The sequence below is a fragment of the Bombus affinis genome, chromosome 13, assembly GCF_024516045.1.
Source record: "Bombus affinis isolate iyBomAffi1 chromosome 13, iyBomAffi1.2, whole genome shotgun sequence".
Classification (NCBI taxonomy): Eukaryota; Metazoa; Arthropoda; class Insecta; order Hymenoptera; family Apidae; genus Bombus; species Bombus affinis.
In genome coordinates, this window is record NC_066356.1 from 5,629,181 (window position 1) to 5,652,165 (window position 22,985).

Sequence of the window (22,985 nt, forward strand, 5' to 3'; positions counted from 1 at the left end):
ATATCATTGGTGAAGATTAATTTGATTTCTAATGAAGAAATTTCAGCGATGGATTATTTGAGTTTCAAAATCTCGGTATCGATTTATTAATTTCGATTTTGGTAGTAAATTAATTCAACACCTAGTTAGAAACTAGTTTACTGATCGATTGTTCCAATTATGGTTCTTTCGAATATTATATTCTCGTCCTTCTTACAAATGATAGTGTCGAAACATTGAATCCTTTCAATATATTGAGATTTCAATAGTTCATTGATTGGAAATACATACACGTACTTAATTAGAAATTCGATAATCGTTTACTGCAACTGGCTGCTACAGAATATTTGGTCTTTGACAGCCGATTGTTCAGCGTTCAATTAGAAATTTGATGATCAATTATTGCGTCTGAATATTGGAACTTTTCAAAATTCAGGAGTAATGGAATTTTGCCGATACGTAGTATGCAATACTGATTAAAAATTTGAAGATCGATTATTGTTCATGAATGATTTTAGAATATCGAGATATTTACTATTCATTGATTCTATCATTAAGTAAAAACTCGTTAAATAAATTACTATGATTTATTTAGATCCTGCTAGAACGTTAAGATATTTATACCTCATACTACCGAACTCTTCTAAAACTTGAGAGTTTGATAATCTATTATTTCAGCCCCTAATTGAAAGTTTAATGTATCCGATTATGGTATTTGATTAGCCTAAAAGCTTAGAATTCTGATAATCTAATTACTCTAATTATAACAATTTGCCCCCAAAATTGCGAAAATTCTCTAAATAAACTACCTTCTTATTATATATTAAAAATTGTATAGCGCAATAAAAGTAACTAGTTGCCTAAAATTCAATGCAAATAAGAAAATCCATGGAAGAAGAGTTGTTGTAATTTCGATACTAAATCTTGATGTAATCTAGAGATTTATTAGAAGAGTGACATGTGGCAACTAATATATAATGGCAAATGTCAACTTTCCTAATTGTGATCTATGATGCCCATTCTCTAAGATCTAAATTGAACAGCGTCAAATTGATATTACGTATGCCTGCTCCAACAGCGAGGCTTTCAGAAAATTCTATCAGGCAGTCGATGATGCGTTGTCATCGTGAGATGCTCTTAATAACGTAGAAGTTAACGATCAATTACCGGATCAGATTGAAATTGAGAAGACGCGTGAAACGAAGGGGAACTGATTGAAGCGCGCTTGTACGAAACGCAGAAAAAGTGGCTCGTAAAGAATATTTCTCGTTTATTTTTAATATTTAGATTTTTGTTAAATTGACTCGAAACTGCTTGTCAACGAACGCCATTGTTTCATATTTTTATCTTTATTTGAGAAACGATATGAAACTTTCATGCCATAATTTAATAAAATATAACGCGAAGAGTCCTACCTTTCGATTTGGCTTGTTCATCTCGAGAAGGTTCCTTGTGGGCCTGTATTTTTCCTATCAATAGCTCTAATCTCGAACTGTTTCCCTTAAACAACATCCTGGTGTCCTTCCTGTTCAGTCATCCCTCGTGTACTCGAGTTCATTCGCCATCATCTTAGCATCCTTGATCAATTTGTCAATCCATTTTCTCAATTCCTATTAGCTTACTCTTTATCACACTTCTTTATCTCTATTACCAATGCTCCAAAAATAATCAATCATGCTCTTCTTTTGAGTTCTCTCGATAACCGGTTAATAAATCAATGAGAATTGATTATAACCAATGTACGAGTCAATAGGAAACTTCCGAAGATTTAAAAACATTGATTAAGTCTTCAGTCGCACTAAATTTTCACTACACTTCCTCTTGCGCTTCTCTTCTCAACTGTTCCAGAGTCGATCAAGGATTTTCAACAGCTTCCACGATTTTCCCTCATTGTGGTCTGTTCAGTCTGACAGCAATATAAAACCAAAGCAAAGCCAAATAGCAATCAAGGGGACGGTCGATATTAACAACATTGATCGGTTCTTCGGTCCGTGCAAGTCCACCAACTCTCCTTCACTCTGTCAACGTTATTCAAACACGCTTCCAGCCAATTCTCTCCTCCATCTCTGACTTTTCAATATCAAATTACCATTACTAATTATAATCTATGAACGAATCAAAGTCGACGACGATCCCCGCGAAAGTCAATGCTAAAAATATCGATGGATCGTTAGCTTACTTTCAGAAATTTTCCAACGTCGTTGGTAAATTGCGGAAAATCCTGCCAACACGAACGTAAGTGGAAAATCCACGGCAGCAGAACGGGGCACGCTAGCGAACAAGCTGTCAGGCGTGAAGTATCGGTCGGAACGCGAAAGACGATCCTTGACTGAAAGCAAGGAATCGATCCGATCACGACTGTTCGATCGGAAAGACTGACTGACTATCGGCTCTTGGTCTCGCACGACCGGCCGCTCGAGGAACACGGTTGAGTGTATAAACGCGTACTAACCGGTGAACCCACGGTGGTGACTATTATCGCGCACGATGCAAAAGCGACGCACCAACGTCCTCCTCCTGAAGGCGAAAGAGTGCTGGCTGTACGTGGAAGGAGAGAAGGGACAACGACGACGACAAAAGCCGGCTGTGAGAGGCTAGGGAGTCCCCAGGGAAACCAGCCACCGCATTGGACGGTAGGCGGGATCGCACACTAACGAGTACACCCACCTTCCGGCTATCTATCGCACCTATTTAACCTTTCATTCATTTTCTGCACAGGCTAATATACCTGAGACCTCTTGCGAGGACAATCGGTAACTTGGTCATTAAGTATTTGCAGCTCGAGTCAGTGGAGGGGTCGTTGATAGATTTGCCGATGGGGTGGTTGGTTTCCGAGAATCGAATTTTTATTCGTAGGTTTGCAGATTCTTTGATGAACGAATCGAAGCCAGTCATAATACGTATATCTGTACCCTTATTTATATCCTGGTCCGTATATATGCTGCCAATATCGATACTCTCTGCTACATCATTGATACTTTGCAATTTTTATGCTGTCAGGATCCATCATTTCCAAGCATACGGCAAACTTCTGGGTTTCATATTCAACCTTTTATCTACCTTTTACGTTGATTAATACATTTATCAGTGATCTTACGAGGCAGTTTCGTGACATTGTTATTAGGAATTTCCTGTTTGAGTCGGTGGAGGGGTTGTTGATGGGTTTGTCGATGGGGTGGTTGGCTTCCGAGGATCGAATTTTTATTCGTAGGTTTGCAGATTGTTTGATGAGCCAAACGAACCTAGTCGTAATACGTATATCTGCATCCTTATTTATATCCTGGTTCGTATGTATATTGCGAATGTCGACATTCTGTTACATCATTCATACTTTTACGCTTCTAACTTCTATTCTTCGATATTCCATACTCCCAAACTCCTGTCTCATCCGTTTTATCCATCACGCGGTAAGTAGCACGAGTTGCAAGTTTCTTTCACTTGTCTTTTACGGACGAACTGGCGATTTGCCTGAGAAGTCCCGGTTTTTAATAAGCAGATTCGTAATGGAAGTATAGCGTGTGTTAATGGCTTCGGCGATAGTAGAGTCATTGGTTGTTCGGGAGCCTTGGGCGTATATGTTTGAAATTCTAATTGAGAGGATTTTGAAATGGCAGAAGCTTAGAGCGATAATAGTGGAGAGGAGATTTGAGGATATAAAATTTACTGGGAATTTAGACGTATTACATGGTGTACTTTCATATGGAATATGCTTCGGTAATCTGGTCCTTTCGATTAGTCAAACATAGTAGCCTACTTGAAGGAATCTAACGTCTATTTTTATGCTACCTATCTTACAAAACTGGGCAACCATTAAGTATAAAAGATTATCGCTATAAACCAATTAAGATTAAATTTAATTTTCGATCATCCGCTAACAGAAGATCTCTAGGAGGTGGTCGCATTAACTGCATCGAGTTCCTCACTTAACTTTCTTTAACTTCTATGTATCACAGCTTTCTATCAGATCATCAAAGCTCGATCATCAAAGACCCTTGACCTCAGTTTCGGTAGAGCACTGACTAATCATCGTAACTATGTATAGTTCGTGCAATTCGTAAGATTTGAAATTTCCACAGTTATACTTGCTCTTTTCCATTTTTTGCTGTATTTCTTTTATTTTCTTGTATCCTTTTGTATTTTTTCGTATGCTAATTAACCCTTCGCACTTTGCGGCATATTTTCCATTCTCTTATTTGTTTCTTCTCGTACAGTGGGAAGGCGAAATTTCAAGGGAACTTATATTTTTAAAAAATTCGGAGCTAGCGTAATTTCGTGCTATATAATTAACAGTAATTTCTTTGTGTCCACTTAGAGAGGACGTCCGTGTTGTTTGCCAGATCTAGCGTTAAGTTCCTGCGCAGCTATGCATCTACACATATTTTTGCATAATTTTACTGTCAAAGTGATTTCTCCGTTGATTTATCCGTACTTTGAACTTTAGCATAATTTCGCTCTGTTCGAAATTTGAACACGGACAGCACGAAAGCGTAAATGATCGGATATTGTGAAAGCAGTTAATCAAACTTTTCATCGATTAAATAAATACACTTAGAACATTACAAATTATCAGAATGTTTTCTATGATTTCGTTATACGATTTATGAACGCTAGTAGAGTTTACCTATTAGTTTCCGTATTATCCGAGGTAGATCCGACTCACGTTATCTCCGATAATCGAGGTTCTACCGTAGATTTAAGTAATTCTAACTCGAAATTGTAAATTATATTTTGCAGTAACGAATACGGCAAGATAGAGAATAAAATATCATCTTAACACAGGAGATTGAGATTTAAAAATACGAAATTGCTTTCGAGAAATATTTCCAAGAGATTTAAGAAGAACGTTGTACTTAGTTTAAAGTTCTGAAAATTGGCAATCGTAATACGATTTCGCAATAATGAAAGATAGAGTGCGATCTGAAAGCGCCAAAGGAAATTAGAAAATATTTCGTATCTATAAATTTTAGGGAAATTTCTTCGCGTTATGAAAAACGTTTTAGTGCGTTACGAAACATCTTGTACATTCCAATTCATTCAAAATTAACCGAATATTTAACCAAAGTAAACGTATTTTACTTCCTCGAAGCGATATCCAGCGATACTTAACGAGCTGATAACTCCGTTGTCTAATTGAACAAGCAGCACGACGAATAATTCTTGTGAAATCTATTTTCAAGGTTGACCAATGGGGTTCCTATCGGGAATGCTGATCGGACCTTTCCAACCGATTCGTGTTTAACTATACACAGGGTGGCACAATTACACACAATAAATCAACGTAAAATCCTTTCTATATTTGAACGTGGATTTGTATCTTGTATTTGAGGAGAGAAGACAGGAGATATTCACAACAAGATTATTTCTACATCGGTAAACACAAATCTCGAGCAAGAGATACTTTTATTTTATTCTCTGTATGTTATTATAACGTGCCTAGTACTCGCAGTGTTGTGAATTATTATAGACGCAAGCACATTTTCTGTATTATGCGTTCGATATTTCCAAGAAATCGCTGATCATGCCTGGATATGTTAAGCGAGATTGTTTTTGTAAAAGGTAAATTGAACGCTACAAAATATCAGCGGATATTGCGTAGCGAATTATTGCTTTTCATGACTGAAATAGAAGAGGAGAACAGAATTTCTCGACAAGACGACGCTCCTATTCGTAGAGCCGCCACTACGAAAAAGTGGTTTCAAGATTTCGGAATAGAATTATTATTAGCATCGAGTCCTGATCCGAACCTGATCCATCTGGATCCGAGAACCAGAGAGAAATTCTAGCAAGAAAAGTTCACGATCAGGAGAAGTTACATATACAAAATATTTGTGGACTTAGGAGAAGAATAAAATTAGCGTGGGCAGATACTGAAAACGAAGCTCTAAATAAGTTAGTGGGTAGTGTGCCTAACAGATTAACAGAAGCAATGAAAAAGAAAGGAAAATCCATCGAGCACTGGATGGAAACATCAACACAATAAACAGACGTTGAAAGAAGAGAATTTTTGTTCGTCCCCGGTTTTGCTCCATATTGTAAGAGGAAATCATACGAACGATTTTGTCGATCTTCATTTTGATACTACGAAAAATCTACAAATAGCTTTCAGTTTATAATTGTCTACTGTATTCTTTCCATGTAAATTCTTCACTCTTCTTATTATTATACTTCAGTATATAAATTCAGAAACATCCTGTATGCGCATGGAGACTTTCAAAAACGCGTTGGTATTGGAAACACAAGAGGAAAAAAAGAAAGAAAAAGAAGAAGAAGAAGAAGAGAGAGAAAGAAGTAGAAGAGCCCACCGGGGAAAAAGAGGGCGAAGAAAAGAAAGCGAAATTCGAAGTGGAGAGAGAAGAGGCCCCCTACAACCCCTGTGAAATCGACTGGAATGGATTCTCACACACGGCTGGAGCTCTGTACCACCTTATGGGAGCAACAGAGGAGATCGACTCCCTACGGGGACCCATAAGGTGTGCTTGTAACCCGTAGCCCGTGCACGGAAAGGCGCGAGGCGCCCACCCATCGCGATTATTTATCTCGTTGCGATCGTGACATTAGGTGGTCTTCGTTTCCAACGACGTCATTCGCACGTAAATGCATGTATGTTGCTGTCAATGCTCCCTCGTGAGACTGGTTACCTCTCAATTTTGTCGTTTATATCGACTTCTTTCAATCTGCACTACAGTTCTCTTGCGTGATAATTGACCAACTACTAACATTGGGTTGGCTCGTGTAAATCGGGGCAGTTTTGTTCAATGTGAACAGTTTCCTTTCTTTTCTTCTTTTTTTTTTTTTCAAATATTTAGTAGGAAATTCGATCAAATATTAGCCGGATCGCGTGTGGTACATTGCCTCTGCACAGTGTCACTTATCCAGATGTGACTGCGTGGGAGTTCAGGTAGGCGTGTCTTGAAGATCTTCCACTCCACGTGGACTCTATTTACCGTTTCTTCGGTAGCTAACAATGAGGCAGAAAGCAGTATCGTAATCAGTTGCATAACGCGTAATTATATTAAGTTTCTAAGCTTATGTTCTAATCTTTGCTCTAAGTTAGGGCGGCACAAAAGTCTTTGAAATTTTGCGCGAATTGCGACTATAGTTTAGGGATGAAGCATTACCGAGAGGCCAAGCGTTTGCGTGGCACGAACCGTTTTCTAGCTGCATGCTGATACGTTCGAGACAAGCGTAACACCAGCAAACATCGAAGCTGTTCGGGAACTGATGGAGCATGGTGGACGCGTAACGATCGGAGAAATCTGCTCGAAAGTTAATATCAGTGATGGAAGCGTGGTTTCTATCATTCGGAAGGAGTTGAAGTCGTGAAAAATCACGACTGCCTGAAGAGGCGTAAGGAGGACAACGTTCGTTGCAAACAGCAACGAAGAAGAGCACTTGGCGTGCAATTGGCTTGCGAAGTAGCCCTCTAGTTTCGTCGAAAGTGTAACGAGAGAATTGCTAATATGGTGGCAAAAGTGTGCGGAGAGAAACGGAATACACATAGAAAAATACCTGGTTCTTGTCCCTTTTGAAACATTTTACTGAAACGTAAAGTTTAGTAATAGCAATGGATTGTAGTAATAAAATCAAAGAATAAAACAGTCATTTCATTACAACTTCATTCTATATTGTAACAGCCACGTGTAGGCTGTGTTCGACGAGTATACTCGTCGTCGCTTACTTTTCGCGGCACGTTTTAGGTGCACACTTTTCAAAGAGGTCGCAACAACTAACTGGTCAAGAATCGCTATAGTATATGTATCTACTGAAAAGAACTAATTAACAGAAACAACGTATTTACCACGAATTTCAATAATTCATAATAAATTAGTTCAACATAATAAATGAATTTTAACAGCTAACAATGAATACGTTATTTCTATTAACCCGTTTAATTTGCGGTAAACACGGTTGCGATAAATCCAGATAATTAAGAGCGATCATAAAATATATATCTGCTGGAAAGAAGCGATTCAAGACAACTTGAAGAAAAACGAAGAAATTGCGATTTCTTCCTCTTGACTTGAGAAATCTCGTGCTAAATAAAGAATGGCGATGATTTTTCGAAGCAATGCAGGTTCTAATTGCCTCGAATGTTTCCACGAGCTATCAAGTTTTCATTGTGCAGAGTTTTTGCCGGATGCTTTTATCGATCGCGCAACTGGACCGAATCGTGCAGGCGGCTACTCTATTCGACATCGAAACGGAAACAGTACGACTGGCAGCGATGCGAAACAGTTTGGGCAAAAAGATGTTCTGCCATTAAAGATCGCCTTAGGCACGCACGTCCGATCGTTCCTGGATCCTTTCGACGCTGTAATATATAGTAACACTATCGTGAAATCATTGCAACTCCAAGCGCCACTGACTTCGCTACTTTATGATAAATTTAAGTTCCCTCTGGACAATTGATAGTTTTACGTATTTTCCGATACTTGGAAGTGGATATTTTTCATTATTATTTGATGTTCCCTTTGGACAACTGATAGTTTTACGTATTTTCCGATACTTGGAAGTGGATATTTTTAATTATTATTTGATGTTCATTTAGAGTTGCAATTATTATTATACAATGGAATATTTCGATGGGAAAATTTGGAATATCAGGGTTGCGGAGTCTAAGAAAAATTTCCACGTTTTCTGTTATTATCGAAGCGTTTCTTTACTCTGAAACGAAAGTAAATTGAAGCATGCATTCGTCCCTGGAAAAACTTATTGGCCTGGACGGGTATGATTTTTTAATGCCACCTGGTACACGGAATGGTTGAACCTCTTTGTTAGACAAATTTGAAACATCGTAGCTGAGCACTAAAATATTAATTTGTATATCAGGGACGAAACGAATTATAGTTTAGTATTTGCTTTCATGTTCGGAACGAATCTATCTGGACCGTGTTGTAACTAGAATATTGTTTAATTATGAGAAAAGAAATTCTAATTGATTACATAGCTTTTCATTGGAATTTTCTAATTGTTGTGTATTAAATCGATAAAATGATAAATCGTTTACATCGAAAGAAGAATGCTACTGTTTTAAACTTAAACGAAGATATTTCAATATTTAATCAAAGGAGACTTAATTAACTTTCGTGAGTATTTACTTACATTACGCTATTTTCGAAGGAGGATTCGAAGCAACAAGTGACTTGAAGGTGTAGCAGTTAACTGTTACACGTGTGACACAAAGGCTGTAACACACGCGTTACGCGTATGTTAAACACGCGACACAAAGACTGTAACGCAAGGTTGCAGTCTATTCTGATGTCAAAAGTTTCGAAACTTTGATGGTGAACAAGTAGCTTAAAGTCACGCTACTAGATCCAGCTACATTGCGCAACTTCGCTGAAACTATGTGAAACTGCCTGCCGAATAATCTACGGGATTTCCATAGTCTGCGGACCTGTGACTATGACGATCGAAGTGGTTCGACAAACACAATTATCTATATAATCCAAAACTCAGGTAGATAATATGATTAGAGTACTCTAAAACATCCGGAAACATCAAAACTACATAACAGGAAATATTGTATCAATTAAATTTTTAAATGTACACGATCCAAAAATTTCGTATCTGCAATTAAACCTCGACTTTTCGACCAGTAATTTTAAGCAATTTGTATCAAAAATTACATAAAAATTATATTTCCTTAAAAAGATACATATTGCCAATATGTAATATTGACGATAACCCAAGTGTTCTTCGAAACACGTGCTACTCGTACGAAAAGAATCTTACGAATCTTTCGCAATACTAAATACCCGAATCTAATTGAAGGAATTTATATGCGAAGATATATCTCTTCTTAACCAGTTAGTCGCTGCGACCTCTTTGAAAAGCGCGCCGCAAAAAGTAAACGATGACGAGTATACTCGTCATAACACAATATATTGCAATTCCTTCATGACGAGAATATTCGTCAAAAACAGCTGACTGATTAAAAGTCACTGCCTAACCCTTTCCTTTCCTTATTATTTTCACTTTATACCGCTAAAACGATGTCTACACGAGCTTTCTTTTTTAACTTTACAAGCTGACTGTGATGTCAATGAACATCGTATGCGATGTATATATCGTCAATATTTGTCGACAAATCGCAACATTATACGTCTTCAAATACCGACGTTATTGTTGATCATCCGAGGGATCGTCTTAGGAAAATTTCCTACAAATCTAAAAATCAACATATCTTCAAACGCAAATAAGATAAAAAAAAAAAAAGAAAAAAATATGGAGGGGAAAATATAAAGCACAAACGAACGAAAATCTTTTAGGATTGGCAACGTGACAGGATCTCGTCGTGAACGCACGTTGTGGGTGGCTCCTTAATAAGGCGCATGTGCGGGTTTCAACGTTTTCGTTTGGATCGACTCCGCCTACGCTGGACCAGCGATGCACGCGTTTCCCCTTTTGGCTGGTTCACACGCGCACGCGATGCTTCCGTCCGCCCCGGAGGTGAATCGCGTCGGATCGCTGCCTGGCAAACCACCCACACTTAGGCCGCATCCACACGTTCCGCTTTACTCCCACCACACGGCTACCGGCGTCACGCAACCCGTGGAAGCGGCACGCGCGATTTCATTCATGCTTTCGAGCTGCAGTCCTGCTGAACTACGTGCTCTTCCGGAATGTGGAAGAGACGGGGATGAAAAAGTAAGAACTTGACTTTGGACAACGGTTGCGCGACAATGTTTCACTTAACAAGAAAAACTTGTATACCAAGATCCTACATGCTATCTGTGCTATCGAGCTTATCGAGTATGCTTTGTGACAAGTATAATGTACAAATTATCACGAGGGAATGGCGATATTTTGTGCTATGACGAGCTCTGTCAATAATAATAGTAAAAAATAGAACCGTTATTTCGTTGCAACTTAATTCTATGTTATAACAGTCACTCTGCGTTTGACGAATATACTCGTCATCGCTTACTTTTTGCGACACGTTTTTGGTACACACTTTTCGAAGAGATCGCTAACTGGTCAATGAAAAACGGAGATCGAAGAAGGTGTTTCGATTGAGTAAATTCACAGTCAAAGGCTTAGTAATTGAGTGACCAACATTTCAAAAGGAAAAGCAAGAACGTAATATTCGAAAACAACCTCAAAACGGTACTAAGTAAAAACGAACGAATAAAACGTGTCTTACAGTTTCTGAAAGACAGAAATCTTTTCCAAGTAATGTAGTCGCAGAGAAGTAACGGCATTCGCAACAACTGACACGTGTTATGAATAGATAAATATGTTCACTGATACAATGAAAAGCTTGTACGTACAGTGCTGTTCGCTTGAATAGCCTTGAATAATCCAAATTCGTTTCGTTCTCCCTTTATAATTTTGTCCATAATTCTCAGAGTCATTACGGAAATTATTAATTACCTTGGCGCTTCTATTCATTCTTTTTCCAATTTCTCGGTTTGAATACCCTTCTTCCTTTGAAACTTCAATTTTTTCCAATTTCTTCGACAGTCGATGAACTTCCGCCACCCGTATTAACACAACGATAACAACGATACAAAAAATAATGTGTATGATACTTAACATAGTGAAATGTAGAGTTGTTGCGGATATTTCCTGTCTGATCTATCGCAAAGCAACTAATCGCGCCTAAATATTTGACCTCTTACATCTCTCTTCGTTACTTTACACATACTTGTAACTACTTCCAACGTAGCGAAGATCGTCCAATCTTACAATTTTCATTCAGAATCAACCTTCAATCAGAATTCTTCAAATTCTTTCAATCTTACGCTGTATTTTACTGCAAGTAAACAATTCACCTTTTACAGTGTTATTCTATTCCATATTAGAAATGAAGCTTACCTATCATTAAGTTCATAGAATTTTCGTAAAAGGTACGAGCTTATTACAAGTAGCTGTTAAGTTGCGTGCAACTGTAGCGTGTCGTAAATAGCCCGCAGATAAATCCAATTCGAAATGAGTAAATGAAAGAAAGAAAATAAAGTGGAAGTCGGGCTCAGAAGAATATTTACAACGTCTATTGTATTTTTCCGCAGTTAATCATTGTACGTATTTAATCGGAGATTCGTACAAAAATAGAATGGAACGTAATGAGTTTATATGCGAATAGTATCGTCTGAATTTCACCGAGCAGGATAGAACCGTGAAAGCGTCTCCGATTGGCCAGGTAGAAATTGGTTCCGTGGCTTGTAAAGCGCCGGGATACTTGCGTGAGATCGTCTCAATCTAATAAATTCATGGAGGAACGCCGTCCGCGTTCTCACAGGCTCCCGTGGAATATCCAAGTGAATTCCTACCGCTTCCGTGTGATCTCTCGACCGCAAATCAACTATACTAGAACGCCATTGTCACTCCATCCATCACGCGAACGTTTTTCCCCTCGTCCTTCGCTTCCCTAGAATCATTCACTTCAATTTTTTCATTTAAAAGATTCCTCGTGAAAGCGGCGTCGTGTTAATTGCCGATCGTCGCTCTGTATTCACGCTTTCCAAGTTTTCAAATCATCCGAGTCATTCGAGGATCGATTCCACTTGTCGATAGCATCGATTTTAATTAGATAATTAATAAGAGTGGTACAAAAGGAATTTTTGTAAATTCCATCACCGCGGTCCGTCATATACAAATGGACCTCTTTGTTTTTTTTGCTACGCAACAAATAAAATGTTTTTATTATGAAAAAAAAAATTGGAAAAGTTTGTATACATACGGTGGTGCGACAAAGTTTTTACAACTTTGCTTTGTGTTGCAATAGGTAAAGAAATATAGCTAGTACATGTACGAGGAACTGTAGATTTTTTCGACTGTTGGCTTTTGTTTGAAGAAATTATTATTGCGAGGAATTACTGTGTAGAACGACTATTAATATTCCTATCTCTTCCGACTTTCTTCGTGTTAAATATGCTTTGTATTTTTTCAACACCATATGTAAGGAAAAGAGTGATTTGCTTTGTACTTGCACCGTGTAGTTGAGAATTAGACTGTACCACGAGACAAATAGAATTCTGATTGCGAATTGCAATGTCAAGTCCGAATTTCTGAAAACATTTGCACACTTTGTTAACGAACAATTACGCTTTATTCGATACCTTTCTTCAACTTGAAGAATAGAATGCTTCTTATCATGAGATACATTTCGTACTTCATAATTAGCAGCATCATGGAAAAAAGAGCTGTCTGTTTTTCATTTATAAAGTAATTTTATCAATTACGTAAATTGTATGATACAACTATATAAATTAATTTCTAAGCTAATTAAATGAAAAAAGGCAAAAGGCTTGTTGATGGATTTAATCTTTTTGTCGATAAAGTTAACTGTTCTTTAATTAATCTCTCTATTGGACGATGTTCGTTTTTATCGATGAAGAAATCCTTCATCTATTTCCGATCATGAATGACGATTCGACATTCATTAGTAAACGAGCAAAGGACCTTTCTTCAGTTTCTACGAAAGTAATTATTTAACCAACCAAGTTATCTTTACCAGTTTCAGAGTAACTTGACGACGATAAAGAAACAGAAACAGAAAATATTTGCCAGAAGCTGGTCGTCCCGCAGTCTGGGAATTTGTACTTTGAGCGTGTACAAGTTGTAAATCATTTCATTCACAAATACGTTCATTGAGCAAAGTCGAGGTATCGAGTCGATTAGAATCAGTAATCTTATTTGTTCTATCTATTTGTCGAGGGACGAGATAGTTCTGGTAAAATTGAAAGGATAACTCAGAAAGTCATGTTTTCCTTTCGATCGGATTTACGGACCATTTTGTTTGACAATTAGCTTTTGATTAGATAACGTTCCTATTCTCTGATTCCTTATAAAATTGTCTGGAATCTTCTGGCTTTAACAGAAACTATATAATATTAGAATCACTGAAGAGTTTTTCGTAGATCTTCTTATCGCTCATGAGATATGAAAAAAGAAAAGTTATTATACTATAAATAAATTCACAAATATCTGTAATCTTCCTTTATTCGAAATAAAATGTTTGGTTTGGCTAGAATGGTAAAAATGGTAAAAACGTGTATATAGAAGTGTACTATACCAGGAGAGTTCATTCTAATAATTTCATGAAAAATCAAAAATATTATAAAGGCTAGTAATTTAAGGCTGATACATTTGTGTTGTAAGAGCGTCATTTTTAAGAGAATAAAATGTAAACGTGTTCAGTTAAGAATTGACCTAGCACACGAGTCTGATAAATTCCCAAATTTATTTTCCCCATAAACGAAGCGTCTTGCAGAGCAATGTTGTTTTGCATTTTCGACCTATTTTCACACGCAGAGTAACGTCCTGTCGCTTATCTCTTCCTGTCCAGCTCGAAATTAGCCACGTACGACTATACTTGATAAATTTTCCAACTCAATTTTCTCGAAGACGAAGCGTCATATGGAAAAACGTTGTTCCACATTTCCCCCTTATTTTTTCACAAAGAATCAGCTCGTATCACCGCTTGTACGCATTACTCGTTAAACTACACCCTGTGTAACAATGTGGGCTCGTACTTGAAGCAGTCACTTTTGAATAAAACACATGTTATGCCTAATTAAACGTAAAAATGACCAAGTTTCGTGGAATTTGAGGTTACTTGAAAAGTTGATGCGCGTTCTAGGGAGCGAAATGTAAATTGCAGTAACAAGTAGCGAGCAGCCTTTGCCATGACAAGAACGAGCTTCCGGTCAAGGAACATAAACTCCTCGAAACTGTCTTAACAACCGCGAGAAACAGCTCCAACCGGTAGCTGTTACTCTCTTAGGATACTTCCGTTTCAACTTCTCTAACCGTACCAACGTAATCGTTCTCATAATAACCCCATAGAAACGTACCATCGCAAAACTAATGAATTCAACTGATTCAACCTACTTCCAATGTATTTCTGCTCTACGTTTCAATAGAAACTAAATTTCGTTCGTTCGTTTTCATTATTCGAAGCTGCCACGATATTTACCAATAGGTGGGCGTCGCAGGACAAATCGATTTAAACGATTCCAATTTACTTGGGAGGTGTCCGCGTTGTATCGTTAAACCGAATAGATTTTGTTCATGATTTTGTCATAATTTATTCGCGATATTCATACGCGATATTGATATACACCGGATAATGTATGATACGAATTAAGCGCTATTCGATGCGCTTATTTTATCGATTCACTTATTATAAATTTGTTATCGCATTCGTATTGTACAGTGGGTGTAGAAAGTTTTAAAACAGGATAATTTTGTTTAAATTGCACCGAAAGACTGGAATTCTTTTGGGAAAATTCATTTTCCTGGTAGACGTGCGAAAAGAACTTTTTTCAAAAATTGTGATTCACTGAAGTCGTACAGAAAGTACTAAAGGTCCCTTTTTACAAGATTTTTATCTATCCGCGTATCTATACGCAGAGTGTCCCAAGCAAATGGAACAAGCAGAAGATTTTAAAGTCACCTCTATTCTTTTAAATGGAACTATTCGTCTTTTTATACACCATTCGATGAATTTTTTAATTCTGTGCAAGAAACATATTAAGATACTTGGGTCGGAAAATGATCGATTTAAAAGATATCTTAACTTCGATGCTGTAAAATTTATTGTACGAAATACGAGCCAAGACAACGCAGTATTTTTCTGTTTACGTTTAGCTTGTCCTAGTTGCGTGGGACACTTTGTATATAAGATACCAAAATTATAATTATTATTCAAGTGCGAATTTCTATGTATTTATAGGGAATAAAAATACGATGGAAATATTATAAAAATACTATACTATATAGACTACTGATCCTTCGTGGCTGAAGACAAAGATGCTTTAACTATTGCAGTCGAAAGACAGCGGTTAAGACAAACCGCGTGGAGGGTTCAACATCTAGGAGGGTAGTCGCTTCCGGTCAGAAAGGTTACTTCCTGACCTCTGTGGACTTATCCTGGGATTAACCGGAAACTACCCAATCTTAGCTAAGAGCTATTCAAGTCTAAATTTATGCCGGTGGAAATATTTTTCTTACGTATTAAACCCTTTAAACGATAGGGAAATAGACAGATAATATTAATCCATAGTATATCACTGTTTTTGTTCAATCGTATTATACGTATTTATTTGTCAACCTTTTCAGAGCTGAATACTTATCAGCTTTCCAGTGAAACTTATTTGTATTAATTAGTGACAATAAAAATAAATAAAATAACATACAAATAAATATACAAACATTGATAGAGATTAATGGAAATATAAACTATAATTCTATAGCTTGGTGGAAGAAGTAGCGTGTCAGTATTTACAAAGTCGAGATGTTGGCACTTAAAGAAATAGTAGAAAATTCATGTTCGGATAATTTCTGATGCAGAAGATAATCTATTTTTTGTTTCATTTTTACTTTTATCTCATCCTATCCTTTTTAGGACCCATTAAGGAAGTTCGTAAATACAACAAATGTAACAAAATGTAAACCGTTGCCAATTAGTCACTGGATGAGTCGTGGAATATCGTATCTTAAGAAATCCGTTATTTCCCGTGGCATCCTCGGAGGGTGGTCTACCATCCTTTTCCTCTGGGGATCGCCAGCGAAATTTCAACGGGACGAAACGGCCGGAAAACTAATTTGTTCGCTAACAAAGTCATTCGATACCCCGGAGATCGCCGTGAATTGCCCCGTTAGATCCGAGTCATTTGAAAGCTGCCGGTCACTTTCGAACCGTTGTTTCCGCTGATCGCATCGACGACGTGTTAATACTTTCCAATTTCGTGTCCTCTCGACCATACGAAGTGATCTTACGATATTAGCCGACACCGATCTGGCTCGTAGGAAACACGGATTATCGAAAGCAATTATCTTAATAGCTTTTCAAATTTCACGATCCATTATGAAATTTTCTTCGACTATCTTTTCGAGGTCCCGGGGTGTCGTTAGTAGTCAAAATGTCATTACTGATAAGCTGTAGTAACTATGTGGATAAAATACGCTTTTCAATTATGCTGACAAGTATACAGGCCCCTTTGGGAATACCGCCTTTCAATGACTCTACAATTCTTCGTTCATTATTGGTGAACGCGTTTCGAAAGGATGTCAGTTTTCAAGGATTTTGTGATCTTTTATGGCTTTGTAGCGAACCGTTGCAAGCGTATTACTTGCCAAGGATTTCATGATTATTTGCTATATTCGCGCAGGTTTCTATTTGAAAGGGCAAAATAATTAAGTAGAGGTTCACCTAGTTGTGGGTAATTTTGCTGATTAAACTGATTTATTTGAATCGCGAACTGTTATTACGCAGATGACAAGTAGTTTTGGCACAATATGTAAACTGGCTATCGCGTTGGTGATCTTATAACTGTTTATCTCAACCGATTCAGGCAAACAAAGATCTGCTTTATGCGAGAACGGTCCATTCATAAAATTGAACATCTTTTTACGGCCCTTTATAATGTAGAATCTTAGATTATTAGAAGGCGGACAATATTGTAAGTGGAATATTTAAAAACAAATTTTTATCGTATAACGTTCTACGTGCCAATGGGAATACTGCGCTTTTGGAATTTTACAATTTCCATTTGTAAATAATTACCGCATGTACTATCGTATGTGCTATTTGTGAATAAAGTATATTGCCAGTGTATAAAATAAAGTACGTTAGTGACGATGATCAAATTTTATATATCTGTATCTGGTGATCTCAAATTATTACAGTACATAATCAGAATGTTCTGAAAGGGTTGATAAGCCAGTTACGGGTTAACTCGCGGTATGTATAATTGAAAAGTTGTACTCACAAAGTGAAAAGGAAGGTTTGTTATTCCCGTAACGTCGAGGTTGATGCAGAAGGAATGAAAGTGAACGGTTCGGTGGCCCTTAATGGCGGTTTCGTTGAATCCTCCGGAGGATCCTGGCGGTCCTCTTTGATATCTTGGCCTCCGACGAATTAACGTTCACCTGGCTGACCTCTTCGTGGTTGGGATGCGTTCTTTCGAATTCGACCGGCAAAAAACTTGGCGCGGGGTGCTGCTCATCGCAGGGGAGAACGCGTAAAAAATAAATGAGCTCGGTCTCGCGTCTGTATTAAGGGTGGATTCGCTCGCCGGCGGAAATCACTGGCGCGAATCACTTTCCAAGTGAAACTTTCATCTTTGTATCGTTCGATAGGTGGTCAAATTTGGACCGGCTATATCTTTTGCTTTGTCAAACTTCTCTTTCATGTGCATTGACCTTGATGTAATATTGTCAGGTTACAAACCTTATACCTTGTGTTCAGGTTATAAAAATTCGTATAGTTTATTAGGTTAACAATTACGAATAAGGAAGAGAATATAATATAATGTTCAGAAGATGTTGCTTAGGTTTAATTAATACAATTGGAGCAGTTAATTCATGTTTCTTTAGAGAGAATATGGTTTGTGAATTTAGAGAAGCTTAACATGTTACGTTTAGAGTAACAACTTGTATAGTTTGTTAGGTTAGGAACTACGAGTAAGGAAGAGAATATAATATAATGTTCAGAAGATGTTGCTTAGGTTTAATTAATACAATTGGAGCAGTTAATTCATGTTTCTTTAGAGAGAATATGGTTTGTGAATTTAGAGAAGCTTAACATGTTACGTTTAGAGTAACAACTTGTATAGTTTGTTAGGTTAGGAACTGCGAGTAAGGAAGAGAATATAATATAATGTTCAGAAGACGTTGCTTAGGTTTAATTAATAAAATTGGTGCAGTTAATTCATGTTTCTTTAGAGAGAATATGGTTTGTGACTTTAGAGAAGCTTAACATGTTACCTTTAGAGTAACAACTTGTATAATTTGTTAGGTTAGGAACTACGAGTAAGGAAGAGAATATAATATAATGTTCAGAAGACGTTGCTTAGGTTTAATTAATAAAATTGGTGCAGTTAATTCATGTTTCTTTAGAGAGAATATGGTTTGTGAATTTAGAGAAGCTTAACATGTTACGTTTAGAGTAATAACTTGTATAGCTTGTTAGGTTAGGAACTACGAGTAAGGAAGAGAATATAATATAATGTTCAGAAGACGTTGCTTAGGTTTAATTAATAAAATTTGTCTTATGTTGATTCCAAAGCTTGTGTTGATTTCGTTACTAATTTTGTCGAATTAATTCTAATATAAAGTTAATGTTACATACATCACTGGCAATTTTTTTTGTCCACATAGATTTTTTACCAAAGAATGATGGGAAAAATAATTTCACAAAAGAATTCTAACATAATAAAATATCAAACAACAAATATCAAACTCTTTGAAATAGCACCATCTCTCGAATAAGAGAAACAGTATTGGATAATATTAGATTCATCTATCCTGTCAGCATCTATTAAGCTTTTTTACTTTTCTATTAAAAAGTCTATCTAAAAAAAGGCTGGCATCAAAACCACGCAATCATCGTTGACCCATCTCACAATGTGAAAAACGAACAAATTATATCAAAGAAACTGGTTTATAGCTACCGAACTCGCAGAATGATCCTTGTAGGTGTTCCGATGGTTCTAAATGCTCAAGAGGACGAAAAAGTTCTGTAGGAAAACGATTACTGGGTTCTGGTCTAGCGGAGTTAAATCGAGGGAGCAGGTGTCTGAGCGTACGCATGAGGCAGATCCGCTTTCGTCAGGTAGCTGTTACCTGAGGCTTCTTGATTTGTTTTCTCACTGGAAACTGTTCGCGTACCGAGACGACCAGAGACAGGTGATCAAGGATTACGACATAGTTGGATGATTCCGAGGCGAGGCGTGACGAAAGGGCACGCGACTTAATCACGAAACCCTAAAGAGGCTACGAGCCTCCTGTGTTTTTAAAGTATTTCTTTTACCATTTTGCTCGAGCTAAAGGGTGTGATTAAATTTACGTGAAAGTGTATCCTCATATGCAAGATAATTGCAACACAGTTACACACATAGTTTTTGAGGTAGAAAGGGATTGAAATATGAGCCTGTCGAATGACGATATTAACTGCGGAATTTAGTTTGAAAAATCCTAAATAAAGTTTTGGATTGACGTGTATACACGTCGAACGCAATTAACCGGTTGAGTGCGTGAGTCGTCGTGTTCCTTTATCGGCACATTACTGCGATAAGTGAAATATGTTGGTCTTGAGGTGGAAGGAGCCAGAAATACGAGTTACTTTGTCAAATGATAGTGAGTAATTGTGTTCTTGCAAAACCTTTGCGAAATAATTGCAATGGATGAGATATTGCGTGTGGATTTTGAAACTAAAAAGATTTCTTCTTTCTCTTCCCTGTTTGGTAATTACTGAGATAAAAAGGTTAATAAGAAAAGAGCGAAGAAAATAAAGACGGACCATGCGACGTTACTCGCGATAGTCGAATTGTAATTCATTTGTGAGATACACGTGATGTTTTATAAAAATTCGATTTACTCTATTTACCTGTGTTTAAATGAAAAGATTTGAAAAAATGAAATACGTTGATTTGTTCAGTGGACATCGGTGGGAGCTTGTAATAGTACTTTCACCCAAGTCAAGAAAGTGTAAAAGAATAATGATCGTTGGCTTTCGGGTTATTTCATGGACGTCAGTTTATCCGGAGGAAAACTAACCGCAACAGTATTGCAAACCAAGGAGAGCAAAAGTGGCATCGAGACGTAAAGGAAACATTCGATAGGATTCAAAGTAGACCACGAAGCATTGCAACATTTTCATTTTACATCTCAGAAATTAAAATGAAATGAAAATTGTGATATATATATGTAAATAATAAATAAATAAATTAGAATATATAAAAGCTATATAAAAGCTCCAGCTTTTATATATATAAAAATCACACTCGAATCGTAGAAACATTGTGAGAAATATCGACTTGCAATTACTGCAAAGAGCGTAGTTGGAGATGCGGAGAGGTGGAAGGTTAACAAGACGACTTTATCGAATTAAATGTCGTGGGTGGAGTGGTCCGATACTACTTGTTGCTTCTGGCTGTATAAGTATATAGGGTGTACATGAATTCCACGTATTACATAATTCCCTTTACCAGGTCTCGCAGTATCGAGTGAGTCATCACGAAATATTCTGTTGTAAAATAGTCAAATCCGTTTTGTGAAATTTATCGTTTTAAAACATGGCTGAAGAGTGGTTGCAGAAAGCATTGCGAGTGCCAAGAAACAAGCTATTCAGGAACTTATACATTAATGTAGTCCAAATTCATGAAAAGATAAAGTGTACCTGTAGAACACGCGGCTTAGTCGTAAAGAAATCTCGATGTTCCATTCTGTTGGATACACAGCATAGTCAAAAGCCAAGAAACGATCGATGAATGTTTATTGTCGTTTGTATTTTTATTCTTAAGTATTCTTAATTAAATTAATATTACAGTATCGTAATGATACAAAGTATAGATATTAATAGTATAATATACAAATTAACATTTAGCAAATTAATATTAAAGGGGAATCTAAATAAGGAAATTGCACTTAAATTCTATAGAATTATATAATACATACATATATATCGTATAATACATAATTATAAATTCTATGTTACTACAGTACTCACATTGGTACGTAGAACATTTTCCAATGAGAGATCGAAGTTTCTCAATCTTGCCACTTGAAAAGCATCGTGTACGAACACTCTTCTTCAATTGTTTCTAAATGTTAAATACTTCGCGTATTAAGAATTAATCCGAGGCCCTACACGACACAATTTTGAATTTCCGTGGGATCGAAAAAACTAAACAGAGAATTCCCTCGTTGCTTGCAAAGGGCATGTGTTAATTATATTTACGCGTCGAACGAGAAGAAGCTGAAAAAGCAGCAGGGGCATGGATCTCGTTAGGTGGCACGAAAACAGTGTCTCGTGGGTGCCCACCATAGGGAACTTAAATCTCAGATTACAATCTCCCTGGGCAACGGTGCCAAGATTAAGGGCCTCTGTACCCTTGGTTCGTGTATACCAGGGTACACGCGCGAAACGAACGAACAAAGGTGGCAGCAACCCAGGAATATAAAAAGAGACGCGAAGAAAAAGAGGAGGATCGGTGGTGCAACTAAGGAGATAATACGCGAAAAAAGAAATTAGCATTATATGAGAGTTATGATTATGATTAGAAAGATTTGTCATTCGACGAAGGGAACAGTGATAGCGGATACGATGCATAACGAAATTTCAGTTTGGATCTAAGAAAAAGGGAATTTTCTTCGTTTATTCGCAGATGCAGAGAATAGACGATCGAACGGATGATTTTCAAATTTGCAGATTTTAAAAAATCACAAAACTTGGATTCTTTCAAAGACTAAGTCTTCCAAAGGTTTTGAATTCTAAAAATTGCAAAGTTTAAATTATCAAATTTTCGCAGCTTTCGCCTCGGCGGTTTTCGAAAATTAAATTCCCAAATTTTCAGACCTTCCAATCTTGAAGTTTCCAAAGTTTACATCTTCTCATTTCCGAACTTTCGAATACTAAAACTCCCAAACTACGATCGAGCCAAATTCCTAAACCTTCGAATTCCGAAATTTCCCGAGTTTTCGGGATTAAATTAGCCGACTTAAGCTTCCAGGATTGCTCCACAAGAAAAAAGGAAGAAACAGATCAATAGAATGGACAGAACCAACGACAGTAAGAACACGTAAACAAAGTATCGAAGAGGATCCCCAAAAATCTATCCGCTCTTCCTTTCTTCCTTCTTCGCTGAAATTACTAAATCGAACGACTAAAAACCGGTGAATTCGCGTTCTATCTTTCCCGATCTGGCACCTCCCGGTGAACTGAACCGAAGAATCCATCCAGCTCGGCATTTGGAAAAAGAAGAAGCAAGAGCGTGTAGCCACAGCACGAAAGGAAGAAGCAAGAGCGTGTATACACAGAACGAAAAGAAAGCAACGAGATAATCATCAATAAAGGTGAACAAAGGTGGAAGAAAAGTGGGAGAGACGTAGATGAAAAGAGATAAAGGGGAAACGGACGATAAATAAGAAAAAGAACAGTCAAAAGGGATGGAAGTAGATGAACGTATACAGAGGCGAAAAAGAGAGAGAGAGAGAGAGAGAGAAAGACTGAGAAGAGATTAAGATGTCACGTGCACACCAAAGGGACAAATATG

General features: G+C 37.2%; 1 protein-coding gene across 3 annotated transcripts in view; it reads right to left on the reverse strand.

Annotated features, from left to right (window-relative positions):
• Positions 1–22,985, reverse strand: part of LOC126923022 (zinc finger protein 423 homolog) — a 133,047-nt gene that overhangs the window by 20,568 nt on the left and 89,494 nt on the right. Inside the window, exon 1 of one of the 3 annotated variants that reach the window (XM_050736010.1) lies at positions 1,395–2,507. The exons of the other annotated variants lie outside the window; for them this stretch is intronic. Coding sequence (XP_050591967.1) covers positions 1,395–1,491 — 97 coding nt within the window. The 5' untranslated portion in view covers positions 1,492–2,507. Of the gene's footprint in view, positions 1–1,394; positions 2,508–22,985 lie in introns of those variants that run through there. 3 annotated transcript variants of the gene reach the window in all.